The 17,092-nt window shown below is 42.7% G+C and overlaps 1 protein-coding gene across 11 annotated transcripts in view; it reads right to left on the bottom strand.

Moving 5' to 3' along the window:
• Positions 1–17,092, bottom strand: part of SLC1A2 (solute carrier family 1 member 2) — a 165,560-nt gene that overhangs the window by 44,020 nt on the left and 104,448 nt on the right. For all 11 annotated transcript variants that reach the window (XM_035262358.3, XM_078340843.1, XM_078340846.1 and 8 more), the window contains 2 exons: positions 11,496–11,664; positions 6,863–6,989 (listed from right to left, as the gene is read on the bottom strand). In XM_035262358.3, coding sequence (XP_035118249.2) covers positions 6,863–6,989; positions 11,496–11,664 — 296 coding nt within the window. The remainder of the gene's footprint in view (positions 1–6,862; positions 6,990–11,495; positions 11,665–17,092) is intronic.

A 17,092-nucleotide genomic window follows, 5' to 3' on the forward strand; every position in this document is an offset into this window, starting at 1 on the left:
AGGCCAGAAAGTGAAGTGTTAGGGTTTATACATATGGCAAGCAGAAGCCCTTGCTAACTCAAACACCTCGATCTCTGGGACTGGTCTGAGCATTACGTAGAAGAAGGAAAGAGCCTTTGTTCTGTGAAGACTTTTAGGGTCATTACTTTCCTGTGCGTATTTTTGTTTTATTTATTGATTATTATTTTTTATTTCTATTTTCTTGCTCTGTTAGCCAGGCTGGAGCTCAGTAGTGCAATCATTTCTTGCTATACCTTGACCTCCTGTGCTCAAGCAATCCTGCCACCTCATCCTGAGAGTGGTGGCCATGTGTATGCCACCACTCTCAGCTAATTTTTGTTTATTTTTATTTTTGTAGAGATGGGGGTCTCACTATTTTTCTCAGGCTGGTCTCAAATTCCTGGCCTCAAGCAATCCTCCCGTCTCCGCCTCCCACAGAGCTGGAATTACAGGTGTGGCCGACCAACTGCACCCATTTTTAAAACAAATAACTTAGGTCTTCACTCTGAAACTGGAGCTTTCGGGTTTCTGGGTTTCCATTCAATGAATTATCTCATTGAAAATGGCATTCTATGGAAAAGGAAGGGCAAATGCCCAGCACCCAAGGCTACCACTCAAAGCTTCCGAGATGAAGCCAACAATCAAAACCACAAACTAAAGTGCATAAAGAGGCTGAGGGCTTCAAGGAGAGTTCTGAAGCCAAATAATGCCCAGTGATTGTTGGTCCAGTTTCCACATTAGAAGGAAACGGCTAGAGAGCTAGGGAGAGGAAATGGGTCCCATGCTGCTCTTAGGCTGGTCCTGTTCTCTGTTTTCAAGTCCACAGATTTATCCAGGACTGGCCTGTGGAATCTTTTTCCTACTGCTGTGTCCATTCTAACCTCCACCCACTTTGTCCCTCAGCCCTTGCCAGCCTAAGGGTCCCACCAAGATCCCCCTCCCAGGACTCCACAAACACCTACTCATCTATAGCAGGCAAGCTGCCTAGAATTCAATCCATGTCCTTGTGTCAGAAACTCCCAGCTTCCTGTTAACAATGTGATTCCCGGGGCTTACCACATACCTATGGAGTCAAAATGTCCTGGAGCTGGCCTTGGGGCATTCATAATTTAAACAAGCTTCCCAGGTAATTCTGATGTATTGGAAAACCAGTATTCCAAGAAAACAAAAATCTTGACTGCAACTGACGAAATGAGGATATTACTTGGTGACCTTTTGGAAACCATTTACCTTAGCTCCAATTTCTTCAGGATCTTTGAGGTCTTAACTGACTGGAATAATTCATTTAAGGTTTTCTGGTCTGGGACAGATGATGGGACAGGCATTTGGAGTGGAGGTAAGCTGAGGGACTTTCTCAGCCCTGCTGTGAAGCCCCTCTGGTTCTGTCCCACACATTTCCAAGAGCTTATCAACAGAACTAAACACATTCCCAGAGTTGCTGAAAGGTGCTGTCCATGGTCCGAAAATATCACAAATCTCCATTTTTCCCAATCCATTTAGGGATAGGTGTTCCAGCTACCCAAAAAGCGATTTTGTTAAAAGTTACCATTTGTGGGTTAGAATGCTTCATCAAGACAGAGTGAAAAGCAGTCTGTACAGCCACCAGGCTTATTATTCTTCCAGGGACTTGCTTTTGCAAGTAAATGAAATTTCAACCCATCAAGGTGCGCTGCAGGACCCTGAGGGATCTGCCTCCTGCCAACCTTTCCAACTTCACCTCCTTTTGCCCCCTTTCACCAACCACACTCCAGCCTCTCTAGACCTTTGTTCTGATCCTCAAAAGCCTTTCCCTGCCACTTCTTCTCCCTGGAACATCCTCCCCTCAGTTATTCACCAGGTTGCTTGGCTCACTCTGCAGGTCTTCATTAAAGGTCACCTTCCCAGACCGTACCATGTGGCCCATCACTTCTCCCCCCGTCACTATCGCTCACTATTTCATGCTATTTATTACTATTTGAATTAGTAATAAGTGTTACAAACACAATTTGCTCACACTTGCTCCCTTTTGGTTTTCCCTCTCCCCCTTCCCTAGAAATATAAGCTCCATGAGGGCCAGAACCTTTCTGTCTTATTCACCATTATATCACTAGTACCTACAATCATTGCCTGCACAGAATAGAATATTTATTGAATGAAAAAAATGGATGGATTGACAAAGATTCTTTGTTTGACTAAACTTCAGTTAGGCTTCTGAACCTTCTTCTGGGCTCTTTGCTAAACCTTATAAAATCCAGTTTATAAGGTTATCCCTTTGAAAGTCCCTCAAAAAACTCTGCTAAGTTCAGTTAGCAAGAACCTCCACCCTCAAAATCTGATCACCCTCAATATCTGATCAGGTTCTTCAGGTGATGTCTGGTCACTCTGTGGCCTTCAGCAAGAATCCTGTGGGTCTGGCTTAGCCGGAATCCCTCTTACTCCAGGACATGCACTGCCCCCACCGTGTTCCATGGCTATAAAGTCCCACTTGCTCATGTTGTACTTGCAAGTGAGCCCAATCTCTCTTCCCCACTGCAAAATTCCATTGCTGCAGTCCCTGTGATCATTGCAATGGTCTTGAATAACATCTGCCCTACTGTGCTTTAACAAGTGTCATTTAATAGTTTTTTTTCTTTAACAGTGTGGATTGATGGTGGTTTATTGGAAGAGTAGGCAGAGATTTTACTTCTTGTTTTATGTTTCTATAGGGGTAAGATCATGAAACATTTTACTTTCTGTGTAAGTTTTTCAAATTTTGAAAAAAAAGTTTTAAATAACTTCATAAGAAAATGAGGATATGAAAATCATACAAAAATTAAGGGGTTTTCAGGCTTCTGAAAGAATTCATGAAAACAGATACAAAGGATATGGATTGAAACTGATGATAATCAAATAACAGCAAACAGCTGTTACTATAATACCAATCCATGTAAAGTGCTTAGTTTCCAGCACAAAGAAGACACTTCATGACTGTTGGCCATTTTTTTTTTTGAGAAGGAGTCTCACTCTTTCCCCAGCTGGAGTGCAGTGGTGCAATCTCAGCTCACTGCAACCCCATCTTCCAGGTTCAAGCGAGTCTCCTGCCTCAGCCTCCTGAGTAGCTGGCATTACAGGTGTCTGTCACCATGCTCAGCTAATTTTTGTATTCTTAGTAGAGCTGGGGTTTCACCGTGTTGGTCAGGCTGGTCTTGAACTCCTGACATCGTGATTCTCTCGCCTTGGCCTCCCAAAGTGCTGGGATTACAGGGTGAGCCACTGCGTCCGGCCCTGGTCACAGTTTTAATTCTCACAGCAACCTATGCCATGGATGCTATAATCATCCCATTTTACAGATCAGAATCTTGAGGTTTAGAATGTGTCTAACTTGCCTAACATCATACAGCTTGCAGTAGGAGGATCCTGGATTCAATCTAGTCTGAAGTAAAAAAAAAAATTGATGTAGGTATCACTTCTGTACAGCTCCACAACATTGGACAAGTAAGCCTCTGTGCTTTGTTTTCTCATTTGGTAAATGGGTTAACAAAAGCACCTATTTTTGTTCAGTACTATTGTGAAGAATAGATGAGCTAATGCATGTGAAATAATTGGAATAATATTAAGTATTTAGCAGGAATTTGGTACATTTAAGTTATTTCATAACAATTTTCTCAAGAATAAATGGGTTAGTACATGTACTATAACTGAAATAGTATGGAACATATAGCAAGAAGTTAATTTTAACTTATATTATAAAAATTATTATATATTATTATATAATATAATAGATATCACAATATATATATTAATATGTAACATACTATAATATATTATAATTAATTATATCATATTTAATAATTACATTATATAATTATTATAGTCTTATATTTTGCTATTATTATTATTGTAACTGCTGCATAGAAAAGAATTCTGCTTTTTTAAGCTTTGAGGGGTCAAAGAGCAGTTGACCGTTTTATCCAGAACCTTGTTACATACATCATTAGCAAATACTGATTCTGACGAAGCGGCAAAAGAATTAAAGAAATGTGTACAATTGGCATCTCATGTCATGTGATATCCTCCTGACTATGAGCCTAGATGAGGTAACTAAACAGCTGTCAGAAATCATTCTAAGGTCTTATTCCTGCCTCACAACCACTTTTTACCTCCCAAGATGATAAGTATTTAGGAGTTCTGGTTTCAATGAATGGGAAGCTTCTTTTTTTTTTTTTTGAGATGGAGTTTCGCTCTTGTGACCCAGGCTGGAGTGCAATGGCGTGATCTCGGCTCACCGCAACCTCCGCCTCCTGGGTTCAGGCAATTCTCCTGCCTCAGCCTCCTGAGTAGCTGGGATTACAGGCACGTGCCACCATGCCCAGCTAATTTTTTATATTTTTAGTAGAGATGGGGTTTCACCATGTTGACCAGGATGGTCTCGATCTGTTGACCTTGTGATCCACCTGCATCGGCCTCCCAAGGAAGCTTCTTAATTCATACCACTACCCTCCATCCCTGGGTAGAAGGGAGGCTACACTTCATCCCACTGACTCATCTGATATCCTAGAAGATTCCCTTTCCTGCAAGGATTTAGTGGAAATCACATTGGTATGGATGTAGGAAGGACACACATTGCCCATGTTACTGGCATCATATTACAGAAATATCTGCTGCATATTTGGAGTAAGGATGCATAATCTGCTAGAAATTCTAGGAAAACAATGGAAGATCCTAATGTTTAAGCAAGATACTTACTCTGCGTTGCGTATTGTCACGAACTAAACTCTCTGAAGGACTAAAAATATGTTTTACTAAACTACCATATTACCAACTCTTCATACAAAAGAAATATTCAGAAATCTAGCATTGCCTGGGAAGCTGAAGAAATCAGTACAGTCATAAAAGAGAACATGTTATTTTACTAGCAACCTTCCTGTGTTTTAAAAGCACCCTAAAACAATGATCTGAACAAGCCAGGCCTGTTAAATATCATTCATGAAATAGTGAGGAGCATCTTCTTGATCTGAAATCTTGGAGCTTTCAGCTATTCCACTCATTCCTAATGTTTTAGTAACAATCAACTACGGGCACATTGCCATGTTTGCTTTGTGGAGATAAAAAATAGGAACGGATTTTTGCCCTTGTGAGGTGGGGTGGGAGACAAGGAAAGGAAGAAGAGAAAAAGCAGCTGGAATTTCCATGAAAGACACCTACAGAAAAGTGGAAAAGGATCAGAAGAGGTTTGGCAAAGAAGGTGGGTAGTCCTGTAACATGCAGAGAAGGGGAATCGGTAACCCAGAATTCCTGTGGAAAAGAGAACTCGGGTGTGACTCGGTCTAAGAGTGGTTTTACGTTTTTCTAGGCAGACATGCAGGACCATCCTAGGGATGTGAAACAAACGCAGGTAAAAAGCTTTCTGTCTGATGGATATGGGACACCAGACGTTTCCAGTAATCGAAGGTGATAGAGCTTCCATGATGAGAGAGAGTCGATGCTCATGCTCTCCTAGGCTCCCTAGATTTCAGAGTCACTGACTATAAACACATGTATAAAGAGGAAACAATATTGCTTAACAATTCAAACCAAAAAATCTACCTGCTTACGCATCAAGAATTTTGATACCAATATGAACTACAGCTCTTTCTCTACCTAGCCGTAATATTCTTAGGCAAGTTAATTATTAGGTTGGCACAAAAGTGAGTTTTTAAAGTAATGGCAAAAACTATAATTCATATGTTGAATTCATATGTCCCTCAGATTCATATGTTGAAACTTAATCCCCAGTGCAGTGGTGTTAAGAGGTAAACCATCTGGGAGGTGATTAGGTCATGAGTATGGAATTCCACTCTTCAATGCTCTTACTAACAGACATTTGAGGGAGCCTGTCTTCCCCTTCTACCACGTGAGGACACACCTGAAGTTGCCAACTAACAGGAATAGGCCCTCAACAGATACCAAATCTGTTAGTGTCTTGCTCTTGGACTTGCCAGCCTCCAGAAGGGTGCGAAGTAAATTCCTATTGTTTATAAATTACTCAGTCTAAGATATCTTGTTATATAGTACATGGAAAGGACTAAGACAATGCCTGTATAAAAGAGACCCCAGAAGGCTTTCTGAATCTCTTTCCATGCTGAGCGAGGTGGCTCATGTCTGTAATCTCAGCACTTTGAGAGGTCTAGGTGGGAAGATCACCTGAGCCGAGAAGTTTGAAATCAGCCTGAGTAATGTAGTAAAATCCTCATCTTTACAAAAAAAATTAAATTAGCTAGGCATAGTAGTGTGCTCCTGTAGTAGTTCCAGCTACTTGAGGCGCTGAGGTGGAAGGATCACTTGAGCTGCAATGAGGGAGGTTGAGGCTGTGGTGAGCCATGATCATACCACTGCACTCCAGTCTGGGTGACAGAGTAAGGCCCTGTCTCAAAAAAATTATAATAAAATAAAATTCAAACAAAAAAATAAATACCTTTCTAATTGAGGACACAATGAGAAGCTGGGCTGCAACCTGAAAGAGAGCCCTTATCAGACCCAACCATACTGGCACCCTGATCTTGGACTTCCAGCCTCCAGAACCATAAGAAAGAAATTTCTGTTGTTTCTAAGCCACCTAGTCTTTAGTACTTTGTTATAGCAGCCCTAACCAGGACAGTTACATAAAAATATACAACCTGCTCTCAACTTGCTGGCCATACAACAGAGACAGTAGGTTAGATTTAGCCCAAGGGGCATAATTAGCCTACTTTAGTTCTAGGGGAAGCTCTAAGAAAGATATTTGCAACCCTTTCTCCAGGCCTTTCTGGGAAGACATTTGATCACCCCATGCCAAGGTTTTTCTGCAGGGAGAGCGCCAATATCCTCTGGGGACCCCCAAGGCTTTCTCATCCCACTGCTGAGAAGTAAGAACAAGGCCACTTACCACATGATCATGATCACTAACTTCATTACAATCTCATTCAAAATGTTGAAGAATTCCACCATCAGCTTGGCCTGATCTCCCATCTTCCCCATAGCAATGCCAAAAGCAATGAAAAACCCTATCAGACCTGTTGGGTGAATCACATTACACAGAAGGACAAATTACAAAGAATGTATTTTTTTCTCCCTCATTCTTTACCATTCCCCAATATATAGAGCCATGTTCTCACTGCTGGTTACCCTATGAATTAGACATTTTTTTAAAAAGCATTATATTTCATACTGAGTGCAACTTTCCTCTGGATAATTATGGATTTCTTGAACATTTTCCACATGTGCAAGTTAAACTGCAAGCAGTGTTAGGTCCTGGAAGAAAATGAATTCATTTTCATTCCAAACTAAAAGGTGCTCTCTTCTTTCTCCCCTCACTTATGACATCATGTGTAAGCAGATTCCATTATTACACAGATTAACAAGAAAAAGCTTATTGGGACTTGGGGATTATCATGCAAACTTTGGAGCCAACATGGAAAGAGCAGAGGCCAATTAGCCAATAAAGTATTTGCTAGAGTTACATCTAGCTTGTTTTGGTGTTATCCCAAATCAATGCATGGCTGCTATGTTCCACTCTTATAAAATCCTAAATGTAAAATTATTTTTTATTACTACACACATAAAATGACAGGGAGAAAAAATATTGAAAATCAAATGGAAAGCAATAAGAAATATAAAATTCCAATGTATACAGTTTTTTAAAATGTAATCTGTTATTTATGAATTTGTCATAATTGTTTTCAAGACTGAAATGGTTAGAATGCTTTCTTTTTATTTTAGCTATTTTTTCAGGATTATAAAGACAGAATATAGATTCACTGTCAGATTTTGCTAGTTCCTAGTCCCTCAACTCTATTCTTCCTTCCCTTGACATTCTTGACTTGTATCTAAGTTCAGCCTCACATCAGCCTCCAGGATCAATCCTAACCCCATGAAGGACATAAGGAGCTTCATCTCTACCCTCTTCATGTCAGCATCACACTGCACTAGGTCTTGGACCAACTCCAATATCCAACTATGAGTCTTCTGTGTTGGCTTTACCTCATCCCCTGCACATGTGGTCCTGGGAGTCTGCTGTACACTTTAGTTCCTCCAAAAATAGGCCTGGCTTTGCTCCTCCTACCACTCATGTTGGTCCCTTCCACTCTGTTCCTCGGTATCTAATGCTCAGGCCTGGAGTCTCTCACCCCAATGCATCCAAGGACTGGGGCACACTGTGCAAGGCTTGCAGGTGTTTCCAGGACTGCCTGGGGGCTGTCTGGATTTCTCCCATCCAAGTACTAACCAGGTCCGACCCTGCTTAGCTTCTGAGAGCAGACGAGATCAGGCACATTCAGGGTGGTATGGCCATAGATGGCTGTCTGGATTTCTAATTGCTAATCCCCATGTGCTCCCTGACCTCTGACCCCTGATCTAGTATTGCCAGTCTCGAGGTCTCAATTCTGACTACTTGTATGTTCTATAAATCAATGTTGCTATACCCTTGGCTACAGGACTTTTCTTGCCCACCTGACTTGTTCTCTTACTTTGAAGTATAAGCCATCTTCTCTTTCCTCCTTTCCCCACACCTAACCTGCTCAATTTGGCAGTCCCAATTCCCAGTCCCTCCCTATTACATCCAGTTTCCAATGGCGTCCGGTTATGCCTGAAGTCTTAACCTGTACCTTGTAAAGTATAGCATTACAATTTGTTTCTCTTAGAAGGAAATTCCTTCTCTCTGAACCTTCGACTTTACTCTTTCCCTAGTCATCTAACACACTAACCCCTTTACAGCAAGCACATATCAACTCAGGTTGTCTAACTACCCTTTGATGGATCCTTTCTATCTTCAGCAAAAAGAATCCGGCACTTGCACTTGGGGTTGCTAATACTTCACATTTAGTATCTCCTCTTTTTGCTCTCAGCCAGAAAGCTTGACAAGTGACTTCACAAGTGAGTTATTGGCCTGGAAAGACAAAGGCTTAGGGAAGATGAGATTCAGGACAGGGGGAACTAGTTCTGCAGTAATGTACAAATGAATTTCAGGCCATTCCCAAGTCCTTCTCTCAAGCGCATGGAGAGAAGTCTGCTAGGTGGGTTGTGAGAAAGAATCAATCTGAATATTCTGGGTGAGAATAGCTCACATTACTCAGTTAATTTCATTTGAAATTAAGAGAGAATGCCCAAGGTATCAAGGTCCCAAAGAACTGGAGGAAAAAATAACTCCACTCAGTGTCAGCAGAAACTGGCCATATCTATGAGGGATAGATTTTTAAAGGAGCAGTTGGAATTGATTTAAGCAGTTGGGAGAAGGATAGAGCACAGAATTGTTTCTGGATTTTTTTTAGGAGGGAAATGGGTCCTTAAAGAAGTGAGAGGCCAGAGCTGGGGTTGTATCTTCACGTACTACAAGTGCTTAATCCTTGGGACTTTCCAAAGCCAAAAAACAGAAAGACAGCAAAACAAACAAATAAAAAAGCCACTGTCTCCACCCTCAGAAGACCATGGAAATAACCTTATTTCAGCCATGATTTGTAAATGGGAAGTTTCTCAACAACCTAACTTCCCTTGGCTTTCCAGAGCCTTGATCTGTACTTGGATGGAAACTGTATTCAGCTTGTAATTTTTCTCTGTAAACATTGCCTAATTGAAACAGCTCACTGGTATGGGGGTGTTACATTCCAACAAAGCCCTCTTAGACTTGGCCACTGAGGTTACAGAGCAGTGAGTTGTGTTGAAACTCCCCAGTAGAGCCAAAGGTCCTGTGACTTCCCAGAATCCACAACCAGGAAAGGCTTTGGAAACAACCAGGAGAGTCTTTGAATGATTCACTCCAAAGCTCTGGCCCCATTGTTCATGGGCCTCAAGCTCCTCCAGAGTATGGGAAAGACTGAAGAACACTTTGACAAAAGGGGATTGGGTGCCTTAAGTTGTGACCCACCAGAAAGGACCATGGGGGAGTTAGGAAGGTCCTGAAAGGGTCATAGATATCTTGGCAGTGGTGGAGAAGAGCTGCTTAGTGGTGGGTGCTGGGGATATTTGCAAAACCTCCCAAGAAGAACTCTCCTTCTTTCTCCTTCCTCCTTCCACCTCTCATCTCCCACTGGTTGTTAAACAATGTTTATTGATCTTCCATCAACTGCCAACCTAGTCAGTTCATCTCATTCTCACTCTCATTCACCCAACCTGCTTCCTGCCAGGCCAAACAAAAAAGATCCGCTTCTGCTTCTCAGTGACTATGCAATTCTGTTCCCTCTCTTTCCTCTTTCTCTCTGCCATTCTGGATGGCTAAGGAGTAGGCTTACCAGATTTGGAATGAAACAGACAAACAAGACACTCAATTACTTTTTGCATTTCAGGTAAGCATTGAATTTTTTTTTAGTATTATTATTTCCCATGCGATATTTGGGACATACACTAAAAAACTATTTGACTTTTATCCAAAATTCAAATTTAACTGGGCATTCTGTATTTTATCTGACAACCAAACTAAGAAGACAAGGTCATGTGATCTTTTAGATGACAATGTGAAAGGACTACTGAACTCATTCATCTCTAAACAGCTGTCATCCAAACCTTTAAAAACTGTGCTTGGATAAATAAAAATACTTCATCCATTCAGATTTACCATTTCTCCCAAGTTTTTGCCAAATGCCCTATTTCCTGTCTAGAGGACACCATTCTAATGGTGGAGGTTATGGAAGGAAGTGGACCCACTGAGTGGGAGGGGAGCAAACTGGGTAGATTAGAGCCGCTCACAGGGTAAGAAACCTCTGTCCCTCATGAAGGTATTTTCTTATTGAACTCGTCAGCTTTCCACCCACTTTGAATGATGATCAGAGCTCATAGGGATATAGCACATGGCATGTGCTACTGTGCCCTATTCACACAATCACATTTTATCCTCACAGTAATCTACAAAATAGATACCAATCCCATTTCCATTTTACAAATGAGGCTCAGAGAAATGGAGCAATTTGCCCAGGGTCAGATCACTGGTAAGTGGTCCATACTGGATCCAAACCCAGGTCTGACCAACTGCAGAGCCCAAAAACCTCTAGGATGGCATGCTTAGAGGGCACTGGGCTAGGAGAAAGGGCTCACTGGGATCCCAGAGAGTAAAATAAGATAATCTGTAAAGCTCCTTTGGTACCTACTCCAACACTTTACAGTCCTGGTAGCATTGCTTTGCTGGCAGACTATGAGAGCTGGGTGGTCCAGCCTCTGCACCTAGCACAGCACCAGCAGCTTTTAAAACATGCTTAAGAAACGAAAGCAATGGATGTGTCACTTAATATCCAGACAGTCAGAGAAAGTGATTTTCTAACACCATGCAGAGAGTCAGGGAATGTGCCCAATGGCGGTGAGCTCCCTCCTTTTTCCCACATCCATGCTGCCCTGTCCCTTGAAGGTCTTCTCTGCCCTTCTCCCTCTTCCTTAAATGGCTCAGCTCTCAGTCCCAGTGACCCTCAAATTGCTCCCGAGAGAGAGCCTCCTGCTCCTCCTAGAGGACAACTGAATCATCAGTTTTCTGAGAAGGGAGTGCAGGAGAGCCCAGCCATTGCCCGGGAAGCAGAATCCCGGGCCACCACCTTGCGTACCTAAGACATTCATCCCGTCCTTGAACTCCAGGCCCTTCTTAATAACCATCTTAGTCTCCTCCGGCACCTCCGGCACAGTCTCGTTCAGCAGAGAGACAACAGCGCTGGTTGCATTGGCCTCGTCTTCTGGCGGTGGTGCAACCAGGACTTTCTTCGTCACTGTTTGAATCTAATAGAGTGAGGGAAAAAAAGGTATAAAGCTGAGGTTTGGCCTAGAAGTTAAAAAAAAAAAAAAGCCTGGCTACTCATATATTTTTAAATGCCCAATATGTTAACAATAATTAAGAAATGCCAAAGCAAGGTTATGAAAACAGGAGAATATTTTATATATCTGTATTTAGCAAAGTGGTGTTTTATTATACACAGTGAGACACAACTGTCCTAATCACAGCTCATTACAGACTTTTTCATGTGTGCAAATTTATGGGGCACATGAGAAACTTTTTACATGTTTTTACATAATGATCAAATCCGAGCATTTAAGGTGTCTATCATCTGAGTACAATACACTTTTTAAGTATAGTCATCCAACTCTGCTCTCAAACACTGAATGAATTCCTTCCATCTTTCTGCATGTTTACACCCTTTAAGTTACTTCTCTTCATCTTTTCCCCTTTCCCCCACTCACCCTTCCTAGCCTTTGTTATCTAGTTTTCCCCTATTTTTCCACGTGTTCAAATATTTTAGCTCCCACATAAAAATGGGAAATGTAATATTTGCGTTTTCATGCCTAATGACACGATTTCATAAATACAGAATTTATGAAAATAATTTGCAAGTGTACTGTAAGTAGTGTGATCAATAATAAGACACGAGCTTAAACTTGGGGGATAAATATCTTCTTTCACTCCTCTGATTGTAGCTCAGAATCAGTATCAAATGCCTAACTTGGATGCTCTTCACAATTGTGAGACCCAGTTAGATGGTGCTCCCAGTTGTGATGGTCCTTCCAGTTGTGATGGGATTTGGGTCTGGTTCAGAATAGGAAGCCTTGGCAGGGGTCAGATCAGTAACTCACAATCCACCTGTTCCCCCACCACCACCACCCCCGCCACACTTGGTCCCCATTGGACAGGGGCATCACAGGCCACCTCAGTTTGGGCTCCTTCTAGAGCTAGGCTCTGCTGGAAATCTCCATCTGGGCACCAAGAGTGCCAGCTGCCAGCAGCTACCATGGCAGGAGAATTTGCTCATATTTCAGATCCAAATTCAAGGTGGGAAGACAGCTGCTCCTTCTGGGCAGTGATGCCAAGCCTTGCTCAATGTTCCCCAAGCATCTCTGTCAGATGACTCACAAGGAACCTCTCCCGCTATTCCTCGACATCCATGGCAGTGGTCCTATTTTTAAAGGTGCCAGGCACCCTACATGCAGAGTGCTATAAAAATTCACATCTGAGCCCAAAAAACACCACCTCCAGGGGCATTAAAATAGAACTCAATGCAGAATCCTAGAATGTCAGTGCCGGCATGTAGTAGGTAACAGATGGCTGAACCCTGAATAGATAGGGAAAAAGATGTATGGGGAAGTCAAGTGACTTGTTGGACGTCATGGAATTATGGGCAGAACTGGGACTTCAACTCAGATGGCCTCACCTCCACTGAGTTATTTCCACAGTTTGTGCTGTATGTTAAGCTCTAAAGAACAAATCCTACTGTAACTGGGCCCCATCGAAAGCAATGCTGAACTGACCAGTTATCTGAAATAGAAGGCAAGGGAGATCAGTGTTCTCTGAGGTAAGCCAGGGTGCTCTCTGTTCTAGCCTGGCCATATGCGCTTGTGCAGGGAGAGAGGAAGCCTAGGGCCAGCTGTTTGAGGGGAGAACAGGTAGCCCACCGGCCCCTTCATTTGGGCAACACTGGTGTGAAGAGCAAATGCAATAAGAATCAGAAGAGAAGCTTTCATGAACAGCAGAGCCATGCTCCCAGGAAAGAAAAGGGGACCAAAGCCAACTGTCGACCTACCCTTAGGATGCTAAAGAAGCCAAAGTTTGGTTTAAAAAGAGAAATATTCATGCATCTAAATGAGTGATGGCTGTCAGGATCAGGCAGGAGGCCAGCTACTACCTGTTTTACATCCATTAAGTCTTGTGTCAACAGTAGCTGCTGGACTCAAGGGCACCTTGCTAGTTAGTTGCTAAAGCAGGACTCGAGATGAATTATGTTTGACTACAAAAATCCAGATTCCAAATAGCACAGGCCAGTGGCATAAGTTGAAGCCAAGGAGACAGCAACACTGAACGCAGGCCTAGTTCTCTGTCTGAGTTCCTGCTTCACAGAAACTGTTTGGTTGTACAACCAAGGACGGTTTTTGACTGTTTTGTGCTGCTACCACAAAATACCTGACGTTGGATAATTTATCATAAACAGAAACTTGTTTTTTTATCATTCTGGAGACTGGGAAGTACACAGTGAAGGAAGGTATCAGTATCTGGAAAGAGCCTTCTTGCTGTATCGTTATATGGAGGAAGGTAGAAAGGCAAAGAGAGGCACAAAGGAGCCAAGTTCATCCTTTTATAGCAGCATTAATTCTATCCATGAGAGCAGAGACCTCATGGCCCAATCACCTCTCCAGAGGGCCCACTTATCAATATTGTTATAATGGCAACTAAATTTCAGCACGAATTTTGGAAGAGACAGACATCCAAAGCACAGCAGGTGCCAATTCCAGTCTCCCTGACCCCAAGCCACCATCATCTCTCACTGTAAAACCTGCAAAAGCCATAAACTGACCTATTCACCATTTTTTCTTATCTACATACAGTATATAGGTAAGTGTGGCTGCCTATAACTCTGTCTATATCCTTAACTTCCCCTGGCCCACCAAGTCCTGCCCGAGCTGAGTTCATCTTCCTCCACTTACTATACCCCCCTATTGGCCTCACACAGCCTCCTTTCTCTTCTCTGAACATGCTAAGTACTTTTCAGCCTCTGCACATCTGTGCCTCTGCTGAGAAGCCTCTTTCCCCAGCTTTTTATAGGCTTAACTCATTCTGATCCCCTATCATCTCAGCTCAAACATCTTCCCTAGTTACCACCCAGCCTATTATCCTGCCTTTAGCCTTCAGAGCACACCTGTTTAATCTCTAAGTCTCTTCTGTGTAGCCCTGATGGTTGTTTTGGTCTGCCTCCCTCCCCTTTAATGTAAGTGAGCTCCTTGGGGCAGGGTCCTCATCTGTCTCCTCCCCTGTGGCATTCTTATGCAAAGCAGAGAACCTGGCAGCCCATCCTGCTCATAAGTATTGGCTGAGTGAACATACACAGATCACTGAATTTTCTGGAGGAAAAGAACCCATGTAGGTTCTTAATTGTTGATTTAATAGTGATTTAATGTTGTCAGGCCATATCTTACAGCCAGTTAACTCTCTTGGAAATCTCACTTTGGTTCAGAGGAAGCCCTAAATAGCAAGCAAGAGGCCTCCCCACTCACAAAGACACAGGGACCTGACTTGGGCAAACCGGGACAGCTCATCTTCCTTTTTACATCTCTGTTTCTAACTCTGGTCAGGGAGCTCCCTCCACTCAAGAGAGGTTATTTTAAATCACTTCCAGCTGTACTCATGGACACAGAAGACGCCTCTCGTGCACCCTTTCTCTCTTGAAATGTCATGTCCCTTTATAAGAGTTTCCTGTCCTCAAGTCCTCTTCAGTGCCTTCCTCCCAGGCTTAAGGAATCTGTACCCATCCTCTCCCTGAGGTAGATTCTATGCCATTCTTCCTCAGATTGTCCCAACCCAAAGGGACCTTGATCCTGAACCTCCTGGGGGACCAAGGCTCAGTCCTCATATGAATTTTGGCAATGGAGAGTTGGGGTCAGGGCCAGGTTGGGGCAGGGAATGGCCCAAGTCTCTATTCCAGAGTGGCAGACAGCATCCCTTGTCATGGGCAGCTGCATGCAAAGACTGCCCATCCACCACAGTGCTCACCGAGTGTGAGCGTGACCAGCTCCACAAAAGCTCACTCCAAGACCAGAGCAATAGCTCCAAGAGCCTGCCTGCTTCTTGGTTCTGCCTTCCTTCTTGCACAGAGCATGGCCATGACCAGGCACAGAACTGAGTCCAAATCTGTCCTTCCTAACCCTTCCTATGCTCCCCTTTCCCCAAGTCTACTACTAGCTCAGTCTCCTGCAGCTGCTATCCCAGAATGCTCTTTCCAAAATGTTAAGAATAGACGGCACTCAACTGCAAGCAAGTCTCACTCTAAAGCAAGTCGATTCATCTTTTTGAGCAGGCTGGCTGCAGGGCAAACATACCATATAGATGGAGCCCAGTAAGCACCTTCTTCTCCAGCTTATTTCTGTTTATTTCTGCATCCAACTTCTCTGGCCTCTAATGGTTTCCTTTAATATAGGTCCATGCTACATGTGCCACTAAAATGGCATCTGAAACCAGGGAACATATCCCAACCCAGTGTAATCTGAGCTCAGCGATGGTTAATGACTGCATTTGGAGACGACGAGGAATACATTCTTTTCTTCTAAGCTACCTATTTTCTAAGCTTATTCTTCTGTACTTGGAAATGGCTGAAGGAGACTGCTTCGTTCTAGCTTAGTTCCCACCTGGGCTAATGGGAACTGGGGTGTCTGGGGTGTGTTCTAGCCTAAGCTGGCCTTGGGGTAGAAAACAGGGTAGTAGATGGGGCCTACTCAGGTAACTCAGTGGTTCCACTCAGCAGAATCTCCTGTTTTAAAAAGATCACAAGTTTAAAAGAATGTATAGGCATGTATGAGCAAGCAGGAGTATGCATTGCTAAGACTCTGTACCCACTGCTACATACTCTTGTAGTGCCATTTTGCAACAGCCAGCAGACTCAAAATATAAAACTCCTTGTCAGGGCATTTTCATTTCTTCTAGGAATTTGTCCTTTAAAAATATTATGTAATCATGAAAAAAAGAAAGAGATGACTTTAAAATACTCAAGTGAAAAAGTGAGATGCAATGTTGTATGAATAATGGAGTACTATTGGGTTGAATTTTTTTTTTTTTTTTGAGATGGCATTTCACTCTGTCTTCCGGGCTGGAGTGCAATGGCTCTGCTCACTGCAACTTCTGCCTCCTGGGCTCAAGCCCTCCTCGGCTCAACGTTGCCTCAGCCTCCCAAATAGCTTGGATTACAGGTGCCCACCACCACACCTGGCTAATTTTTCTATGTTTAGTAGAGATTGGGTTTCACCAGTTGGCCAGGCTGGTTTTGAACTCCTAACCTCAAATCATCCATCCACCTCGGTCTCCCAAAGTGCTGGGATTATGGGTGTGAGTCACCACACCTGACCTGGGTTAAATTGTTTTAAAGATTATGTACACTTGCATATGTGGCAAGAGAAAACTATAAGGGAGGAAACAAAATTTTCAACATAAGTAGTTCTAGAGAAGGGGAAGAAGAAGCTTCCAACTTTTACTTTATGTGCTTCTAAACTCTAAATTTTTCACAATCTGCATGTATTACTTCCACAATTTAAAAAATACCCATTGTGCAGAATCTCCACAATATCTGTATTTTTAAGAAATACAAATTCAGTATTTGCATTTCTTAAAAAGTGCCATTGGTGGTTTAGATTTACTGCCAAGTTTGAGAACCACTGTGTACTCTAGAAGGTTGTG

Source organism: Callithrix jacchus, chromosome 10, assembly GCF_049354715.1.
Source record: "Callithrix jacchus isolate 240 chromosome 10, calJac240_pri, whole genome shotgun sequence".
NCBI classification, from domain to species: domain Eukaryota; kingdom Metazoa; phylum Chordata; class Mammalia; order Primates; family Cebidae; genus Callithrix; species Callithrix jacchus.